The 10,128-nt window shown below is 44.9% G+C and overlaps 1 protein-coding gene across 7 annotated transcripts in view; it reads right to left on the bottom strand.

Moving 5' to 3' along the window:
• Window positions 1-6,821: 6,821 nt before the first annotated feature.
• The window catches only part of PHACTR1 (phosphatase and actin regulator 1), a 295,559-nt gene continuing 292,252 nt past the window's right edge, over window positions 6,822-10,128 (bottom strand). For all 7 annotated transcript variants that reach the window (XM_086902312.1, XM_086902348.1, XM_086902342.1 and 4 more), the window contains one exon: window positions 6,822-9,681. In XM_086902312.1, the coding sequence (XP_086758438.1) occupies window positions 9,666-9,681 (16 nt within the window). In that variant the 3' untranslated portion in view covers window positions 6,822-9,665. The remainder of the gene's footprint in view (window positions 9,682-10,128) is intronic.

Below are 10,128 nucleotides of genomic sequence, written 5' to 3'. Positions count from 1 at the left end.
CTTTGTGTAGCTAGTTACTACTTGGAAGCATTCATATGGTGCATTTACCAAATGTCAGCCTGCTGGCTGGTGAACAAGCATGCTTTTGCTAGAAATGTAATTGTACTCCTTTAACACTGTGAGTTTTCAGATAAATTAAGCTTCCCAAATCTGAGGTAGAGGACATCAAAATGACAAGGGCTGACATCCTTTTCTGAAAGTGTTTTAAAACACTTTCATTTTATCTGTCAGACACCTCTCTATGGCTGTATCTCCTTTGTTCTTCATGGAAGACATTCTAGCAAAGTGGATCTGTGCAGGTATGGAGAAAATCAGTGGGATGAGCCAATATAGTTCAGAATTACAGTCCAGTAATAACCAATGTCTCTGCTGAGTGCTTGGCTCAAAGCTGCTGTAATTTGATTCTTTGGTTTAGATTTCAAAATTACTTCAATGCAGAAATGTAATTCATAATATAAGTAAAAGTAGAGTGATTTGCCATGGATAGGGATTTAGTGGGGAACTGATCTTTTTTCTTGTTTTCTTGTAAAATTCTGTTTCTACCTTTTGCATTGACTGGGGAATTGTACATAAGAATGTGTTGCTTAGCTGTTATTTGACTCAAATTGGCGCTCAGTTGCTGAGTGCCAAGGCTGCTCATTGCACTTGAGAGAGTGTGTTTAGCTTGCACTCAGTGTTGTGCAGAATTGAAATGCTTTAGAAACTTTTGTTTTAAACTGGGTCAGGTTTACCTTGCAGCACATTAATTGGGGCAGCCTGGACTTGGCTGGGGTTACCCCTAAAGCCCTGGGAAGATGATCTCTGCTGGATGCTGAGACCTCGCTGTTGGTCTTACTGGAATGCCCAAGTTCAGCCAGTTCAGGAAAAGCATGTTTGTGTCTGCTTTGGAATCTACTCTTGTGCCTGCACTGTGGTGTAATCCATGGAGTCCATTTTTGATGGGTGCTTGTTTCCTGGTGCAGGCATGGGAGCTGGGTAAGGTGCACAGGAAGGACACAAGTTCTGTTAACAACAGCCCTGCATTCTGTAACGTGCAGTGCACAAGTGTTTCAAATAATGGCCACGGGTGCAGTCTGAGACACTGCCCGTGTGAAGGATTCCCCTTGGCTGCACAGGCAATTCACACAGCCCCAAAGGTGTGGGTGCATTTCCAGGGCCTTCACACGGCAGATTACTTGTCATTTAAAAACAAGTAGCGATGACACCGAAGCTGTTTCAGTCTTGAAAGGGAATCAATAACTCATATTCTGTGAAGAGAGGTGCACTGAATCAGGATTAGAAATGCCAGTCAGTTACTGCTTCCAGGCTTGCCAGTGAGTGTTCCTCCAATTACTGTTTGACTGAAGGCTCCAGAAGTTTTTTTTTTTATTTAAAGAAGCCTTTCCCTGTTAGTGGGCAGGCCTGGAGCTGCACAGAAGAGAGAGATCAACTTTTACAGAACCACAGAAAGGCTGAAGTTGGCAGGGACCTCTGGAGTCCACGTGGTCAGACCCCCCTGCCCAAGCAGGGCCACCTAGAGCCCAGGACCAAGCATGTCCATGTGGCTTCTGACTGTCTCCAGGAGAGGGAGTCTAACATCTCTTTGGGCAACCTCACAGTAAAAAACTTTGTTTCCACATAAACAACAGCAATTTTACTTAACATCCCATTTCATGTGGGATGGATCCCCAAATGCTGCTTGACTGTAATGTCCAGCTGAAGTTTCTGTGTAGCTTTTTCAGTTCTGTGTACCAAGAAGGATCAGGAGTGTTTCTTTAATGCAGGGTCATTACTTATTGCGGGCTATGCTGAAGAAGGGGAGCTCTCAAGAGAGTGCATGGTGGTTTAATGCCATGCTTCCCTCACTGCTGGTGAGAGGCATTTGTGTGTCTCATAATGGATCCATTCACAAACTTAAGCTGTAGATTTACAGAGGAACCAGTTTATGCAGAATATGCCCTGAATTCCCAATAAGCTGGAAGTAGGAATCTGGCTCACTTAGGCTCAGTTAATTTTGGTAATTGCTCAGTTGCTCATACACCCAGAGGAACATAAGGCTTTAGCTCAGAGCCCTGCTTCCCAAGGGAGCAGAGCAGCAAAATGGGAGCTTCCACTGTCCCCAGCATGCAAGTCAGGGGAAAGTTGAGGCAAGGTACCTCTAAAGTCCCAGTCTGAAGCACAGTCCACTGTTAGGGAAGTGTTTTCCATGTCCTCCAGACATTGTCACCAGCTTGGGGTATGTGGCAAGCAATCTTGGACCTCTTGAACTAAACCAGTGCAATAGTTGTGGTGTCCAACTTGGCACTTCTAATGGGAAGTCCAAGTTTGGTCATTTATCTACTATAGCAGTTCCTAACACAGAATGTTTTGATGTTGCACATAGTTGAGCCTCCCACTGAAATCTTTGGCTAAGTAAGGTAAGGAAGGGGTTATCTTTGCTACTTGTTTTCTGTTAACCTCTATGTCATCCAGCAGGAACATGAGTTACCTGATGTTCATTTTTCTTGAGAAGCTTGGAAATTAGGTATTTTTTCTTTATTTACATAATTTCTCCTTGACTGGCCGAGTATGTAACTGCTTGCTGCATACTTGCTTGTTCATTTAGAACCCAACAAGTGTTGGGTTGTTTTTGGTTTTCCTTTATGCTTTTTCCCCCCCCAGAGACAGCACTGAAGCATTCACTTTGGACAGTGAAAGCTCTCCCCACCAAGTTTCACCCTGCCAAATATCTTCATGGGCTTTGCAAACAAGAAAAATAAGCTTAATTTGATCCAGTTCTCCCCTCAAGCCATATTTTCTCTCCAGAGAGGTTTAGAGCGGTGCCACGTCTGTGCTCTCCTGTGCTGCACACATCATCCAGCTGATGTCCAAATGTGATGGAAACTCCAGATAAGTAAAGTACTGGCAGATGTCAGAGGATGGTGCTTGAAAAGTGATGAGTGGTTTGGATTTTTTTAAGGGGCCTGACTGCATGGAAAGAAAAGCAGGAGAGCATGGAGACAAAAGTAGCTGAAATAGAGTAATTCAAAGGCCCATAAAGTAACAGTGATACAGAGCAGAGTTCTGTGGACAGGAGAGCAGCTGTCATCTCCACATGGGACAGCCTCAGCTGAAGATGTCCTTCTGAACACCACAGCTCCCATGGCACAAATTTACCTACAAGCCAAGCTTTTGTTCTATCTGCTGCTCAGGGTGGAATTCTGTAAGCAGCTTTGTACCGTTTGAAGGCACTGCTGGCCCATGTGGGCACCTGAGGGTGCTGTTGCACCGCCTGCACCTTGCCCTGACAGCTGCACCAGAAGCTCCCACTGCTCAGGAGCAGGGCAGCTGCTTTGTCTCACACAGACCAGCTTGACTGTGTGACCAGGGCACGCTGCTGCTTTTGGGCTTGCTTGTCTGGGAACCTTGAGCCAAGGAGCCAAGGGGAGAAATGGAGATGAGGAAGATGATGGCAAAGCAATCCAGCCCTACACCTGTGCTAAGGGCACTGAGCTCTGAGGAAGCACTGCCAAGCAGCAGAGTGTGTTTGTGCAGGTGTGTCTGTCACATGGAGAACTGATTTTTTTCCAGGCTCCTGTTTCCTGCCTACAGATGGCATTGGATTGCAATTTGATTGCCAGTAATTACATGGACGTCACTGAAGACACACACATCCCTTCACTTAGACTGGTTTTATGAAATGCTTCCATTAAAACATAACCCATCCCTTTTGTAGAGGTCTCAGCGAAAGAAATTGGACTGTGTTCTCACATTCCCTGTACAATGTATTCTCACCAATACTTTTCTTGTTAAAGCACAGACATTACCATATGTAGCCAAGCCACTATATACTGCTGCTATGAAAGCCGTAGATTGATGTGGGGGAACAAAACCTACAATTTTATCCACATCTCACAGGATAGCCACAAACTTGTTGGCCATCAGAATGGAAATACATAGAAAGACACACAAAATAGGATTGTGAGGTAGGTGAAAAGTTGCCCAGATGGAAGCAAACCAAAAAAAGCTCAATACCTAAGTTTTGATCATGTTGTGTTTCTCTACCAGCAAGGGAAAGGAACAGAATTTGGTCAGTTAAAGTAGATGGATTTTTAATTTTTGTGTAATTGGAAGCCTCTGTGTGTCAGAGGAGGGGTGCTGCTCCCAGCTGCCACTTAGAGTGAGGATGCTGGGTGTCACTGGTCTCCTCAGAGTCAGGATGTTTGCACCATCAGTTCCAAACACTGAAGAGCTTCAGCAGAGCTGTCACCCTTGCAGGAGGCCACTGAGCCTGTTTGAAGATATGTACTTATTCTTGTGAAAGCTTTCGCTCCTCTTTTCACTACACAGAGGCTTCAACTAGTAACCCACTGAAACTACTCGGGGAAGAAAGGTAACAAAAAATAGGAATATGTGATATGGACGTGCAGGAATAGAGAATGGCTCCTCTGCTGAACTTGCTTGTGCTGCTCGGTGGCTGCACATTGACTCTGGCAGCTGGCCCTGGCAGAGCCCAGCCTGCACCAGCAGCATTGTGGTGACAGATGGGGTTTGGTTGTGGGATTTTTGGATGCCTGTGTGTGTGTCTAGTGCAGACTGTTGGATCTGCTTTTCACTGGAGTGGTGCTGGTTAGCCCTTCAGCAGCTGAGGTACCACTTGTCCTTCCTTGCTGAGCTGCACCAGCACAGCCACAGCGCTTGGGCTCATCTGATCTGTCCCACCCCTCTGCTTTGGGAAGTCTCTCTTTCCTCATGAGCCTGGCTGGTATCCTTGACTGCCTCTGTGTGTTACACTGTCAGCCTCTGGGACAGAGGGTGATAAAATACACAGGCACCGGAAAGCTTTTTTTAAATGAATTTTTTTAAGAAACTGCATACATCAGAGACAAACAATAATTTAAATACCATGCAGTTTCAGTATGTACAAAAACTAGGACGTAGAGATCCAGTTTAATTTTTTCTAGTTATTTACATCATTTTCATACAGCCATAATCTGTTAAATTACAATACTGGAAGAGCACGATTGACAGCCACCACACTCACTCCTATACAAAGACAAACTATATACATACACTTGGATATCAACTGGAAAATGCAACTGGTGCAGGAGTAACTGGGACACACAGGGACGCAGGAAATGTGCCCGTCACCTCCTCTTTGTTTACAGAAGTTGTTCCAAGCTTGAGCAGACTGAACACCTGGGAAAAATAATTTGTCCCCTTTTTCTTTCCTGATTTTTTTATTAGCCTAGTCATCTCCCATGGCTATTTGTACAAAGATATTTTATTTGCAGGCACGTTGGGGAGCTCCCATTCATGTATAACTATGGGTTTCCACCTTGCCCATCTATTTTTTATGAGTGCAAGCTTCACTAGGCATGCTGGAAGTGCTCCCCCCTCTCTTGGTTTATAGTGATTGCACTGCACAGGTGGTGCTGTAGAAATAAGGAAGGGTGAGTTGGGTGAGTAGCTGCAGTGATGACAGAATGCAGTGGTTATACATGTGTTAGGATGAGATATATTTGTGTAATGGCTTCACTAAAAGGTTTCAGTTAACATAAAATAGCTAAAAGTCTATTATGTTCTTTCCTCTACCTCTTCCTTCTCTTCTGATAACACCCAGTGTGTTCACTAGGAATTACCTAGACACAAAAGCTGGCCTGAGCCCCTTCCCAGCAAACCTGCAGCCTGAAACTTCTTCAGCCTGCAAGTACCCACCCAGTGGGGTGTAGGGTGGGAAAGCCAAGAAGTCTACATTCCCTCCAAACCAGAATGGTGTCACCAGGTCCCTGCAACCCTCTGCTGATGGAGGTGTGGGTAGGAGGGTGATGCCACTACTGGGCTTCCTCACCATGACTTTTCCCAAACAATCAAAACTTTTTTGTCTAGATGTTTGGAACTGCTTTGTCAATCCCCACCACCTCCCCAGCCACCCCTTAGTCCCCACTTCATTATTCCACAGGCTGCTGAACAGATGTTGCAATACTTGCACACTTCAAGTATTCAGGATTCGGTATATTATAACAAAAATGCTTCTATTACTTTAGGTTATTATCTTTGGAGATGGATGACTGCAATAGTAATTTTTGTTCTGTTGATTTTTCCTTTCTCTAAACCTGGTGTAGTTTCTTTATTACCACTAATCTCCTTCCAATCAGAATGAGGATGACTGCTAACACAGTCTTAGCAGGAATGCCATCATTATGTTCTACACATAATCCAGGTCAAAGGAGAGAAATCATGACTGTTTGTTGTTTGGTTTTTTTTTCTGTACTGCCAAGAGAATCACAGCTCTTTTGCCATGACAGGGATGGCTTTCACAGATGAGGAAACAATTCTCAAGAAACCAGATTTATAAAAAAAGGGGCCAGCAATTCCCAAGTCTGTGTGCAACCTCCCAGGGATGCCAGAGGTGGGTGTGCACGCTGAGGATGGGGTGTCATGTTCAGGCCCTGAAAGGCTGTTGTGGAATGCCTTGATGAAGGTTAACTTTGCAAACTACCCAGACCCACTGAAGCTAAAAGCAGATGAAGTGTCATTTTGGTGATACTGCAGTGCCAAACACCTTGTATGGCTTCTTTTTCCTCCCCTTCCCCTTTTTTAGGAATAAACTCTATTTCCAGCTGGGGAGAAATATGGCAATTCTTCCACTTCTGCCCTGGTGTCTGCTCAGTTAGGAGTTAAGTAAAAAAAAAACCAAAACCCAAAGAAATAAGAAAAAAAAAAAAAAAAGCATGGCTGTGTGGAGCTTCCCTGGGGACAACACAAATCATGTGGCAAGGCTAAGTAAAACAACTTGCTGAGTGGTCAGCAGACACCTGCCATGGGCTCATCTGGATGATGGTGCTGGGAAATATTTGGCCATCACCCAGAATTGGCTGTTATGTGTCTCAGCCAGTGCTCAAGGGCTTATTTTGGGTGCCAGACTGGCAGTGTGGGCACTGCTTGGGGCTGTGCCCATGAGGGACAGTGGCAGTGCTCAGACTCCTCATGCCCCTGGGGACTCCAGCACTAACAATGGACAGACAGCAGCAGCCTGCAACTTCCACCTCCCTCCTCTTAATATTTTTAATAAAAATGAAACAAATCCTCACCTTTCCCTCCCACTAGCCTCCCAAGTCCTGTGATTCCTGTCACCACTGCTCCTTAAATGGTGTCCCTTCCATTTCACAGCGATCCTCTAAAGTAGTGATGCCAGGGCATGTGTGAGATCCATGCTGGGAACACAAGGATTTGTTGTCCCTCAGAGCAGCTCTGTTGCAGAGCCCTTTGCTAATGCAGTGTCTGTGCAGTCAAAACCATAAAGGCTTCTTTTCCTTGTTTTAAAGCAGTGATGCAGTCTTGTAACTTGTGTGCATGTGTATGTGAATGAATCGATAAAAACGAACTGAGGTTTTTCATGAAGATAACCCCAATAATGTACCTGGCTGGTACATTAAGTGCTCTGCCTCTGCTGCACTGAGCTGTTAACATTGCACATTGAAGGCTTTCACTACTGATGAACTTCTATCTAAAGCAAGTGTGAGCTGGCGACACAGGGATCACGGTGTGTTTCCTCAGAAATCATCACCCAGTCTGGGAAGCACCAGAAACCTCCTGTTTATTACTTTCCTTTGGTGTTCCATCCTACAGCAGCCAATCCTAATTTAATAGCCAATAATCCACAGCATTTTGCAAGGATGGCCATGGATGAGAATGAAAAGCTTTTGCTTATCTCTGATGGAGAGTCAATCTGCGAGGCAACGAGTGCCACCACCAAATGTAGATGGAAGGTGTTACCCTCGCTGCCAGGGTTGTTGGGGCAGGCTGGGTGCTAGAGCCACTCCATGGGCTACCTGCACGTCCTTTGGCCGTACTCCTGCATCCAGAGGAGTGAGGTGAGGCCTGAGAAGAGGCAGGAGTGTTGGCACTACACTGCACTGGCCATTAAGTGCTCAAGTGTGAGAGGCTGCTCAGCCTGCAATCAGTGAATGGCGATGTTAGCACGGAACAGGGGGAGCTGGAGAGGGAGCACAGAAGAGAGGATAGATACATGGAAGACAGTGAGAAAGGAAAAAATCAGTAAAAGAATAACAGAAATAATTATTCTGTAGTAAAAAACTTTGGCCTCTCTGTTCAAACTGTCAAAGGAAAATAGCTATTGTGGAAGAAAGGGTGTCCTGAAATAATAATCTGGAACTTCTTACAGTACTGTTGCTACAGTGCTTTCAGACACTGTCCCACAACATGGCATAATAGTGTCTTGTAAGAGCTTGAAAGGAATCCTGACAATGTCTGCCCCAGCTTGCTGGCATTATAGTAGTTAAGGACTTAATTCTGGAAGGTGATGGCCTAAGTTCAGAAAAGCACTTAATTGTGTTCATGTTCAATTAAGCCTGTCAGACATATTCTTGAAAGCAGTGAGGCTGCGTGTGCTTCCTTACTGTAGAGCACACGCTTAAGTTGGCAGGTAAACCAGGCCCAGAGTGACCAGCTCTCTGAGCTCTGCTTGGTCAGTTTGTGTGTTAAACCACTATCATAAAAATAAATTAAAAACAAAATTAGAACAAATAAATTCAGAACACCTCTGAATTGCTGTCCTCATGCCTCAGCCGTGGGTACCAGTGACAAGTCCCACCATCCGTAAGAATGCCCCAGACTCCTTTTGTTAGGCCAGGTAACACACTTCGTCATGCTTTGCACAGTGTGAGTTTAGGATCAGTTCTTGAGACACCTGATACAGAGACATTAGATATCCTTCATGGAACCTCCAGCCCCTCCTGTTGCGTGTCCCTCTGCAGAGCTGGAGGGGAATCCCAGCCTTTCCTGCTGCCGGGGGCACAATGGCTCTCACAGAGTCACGAGGTTTGGGTGTAAGACAAACTACAAGTGGAGCAGATGGCATGCAGTGACCATGAAGAGATGGGCTTTTGCTTGCTGGTCCTCAGCATTCTTGTCATTTACTGCTAATGGGCTCACAACCGGGTTTAAAAAATTATGCTTGAAAGAGATGGGAAACAAACAGTTGCTAGAGTTGAAGCAGCCTTCAGTAGGGAGTCCTGTTCTTCAGCGGTGGTACCTTTTTCTGCTTGGAAGCTGAACAATGTCTACTGACTGGCTGTAAACTTCTCCAGGGGAAGAAATGTCTTTCTAGTCAGATGATATTCACAGATGGGCCGGCCCGTGGAGAGTTCCGCTCCTTCACTGTCCTCATAAGGTGCTCTCAACTTGAAAGGAGTGTTTGGGGTAAGTGCTTTAGTGCCATAGGGGCTCATCTTTTGGAGACTTCACCCAGGCCAAGTGATTCCCTGAACACCATCTCAGGGCTCTCTAGGGTTGATGACAGAGGCTTGTCAGGATGAGGGGTGCCTGAAGCCAACAATGGTTGCACCACCAGCTGGGCTTGAACACATATGGCAAATCCACATGCCGGGAAAGTCCTATACATAGATGCCAAGTCTTGGCACGATTTCCCACCAGGGGTATTTTCTGTTACTGAAGCTTGAACCAGCAGGTCTGATGATGCTGCAGTACTCATCACATGTAAATACAATTCTCCTTTTTTTTTAATATTTATTTTTCTACTCTTTTTTTTTTTTTTTTTTTTTTTAAAAAGGCAGTTCGGAAGATTTACATTGTACGTAACAGGGAAGTGAATAATACCAGCACTTATGGTTCCTTTTAGTTATGTTTTGAAGATGGCATAGTAGTCAGGTAGAATTGATCTGCTACGGTCTATGAAACCTAAAACCCAAGGGGGGGAAAAAAAAAGCGAAACAGTAAGATAATATCCTCACATGTATATTGCACATAAAAAAAAATAGAAGAACTAATTGTTACAGTGACACCATTAGGCAGTTCGATTCCTGCAGCATCAGCCAGGCTGGCAAGAGGAGCCAAAACAGACAGACACTCACACTTCTTGGCCCTTGCCAGACTCATTGTTCATAGGCACAAGCTGTTTGCACCAAAATCTAGCAGAGACATTCATACACTTCGGTACATACATACATACATACAGATCCTATGGGATCTCTGAGTGGGTGATAGCAGATCAGCTCTCCCTCTTCCAGGCCATACAAGGCCTGACTCCACAAAAATTGTCTGGTTTAGACAAACCTTATGCTATTTTGCCAGAAAGATTTACATACAGTTTAACCGTGATTATTCTTTAATGCTGGAAGCTAAAGA

Source organism: Cyanistes caeruleus, chromosome 1 (genome assembly GCF_971803275.1).
Source record: "Cyanistes caeruleus chromosome 1, bCyaCae1.hap1.1, whole genome shotgun sequence".
In the NCBI taxonomy this organism is placed as follows: Eukaryota; Metazoa; Chordata; class Aves; order Passeriformes; family Paridae; genus Cyanistes; species Cyanistes caeruleus.
The sequence above is the reverse complement of the archived record's forward strand: the minus strand, read 5'-3'. Positions and strand labels throughout refer to the sequence as shown.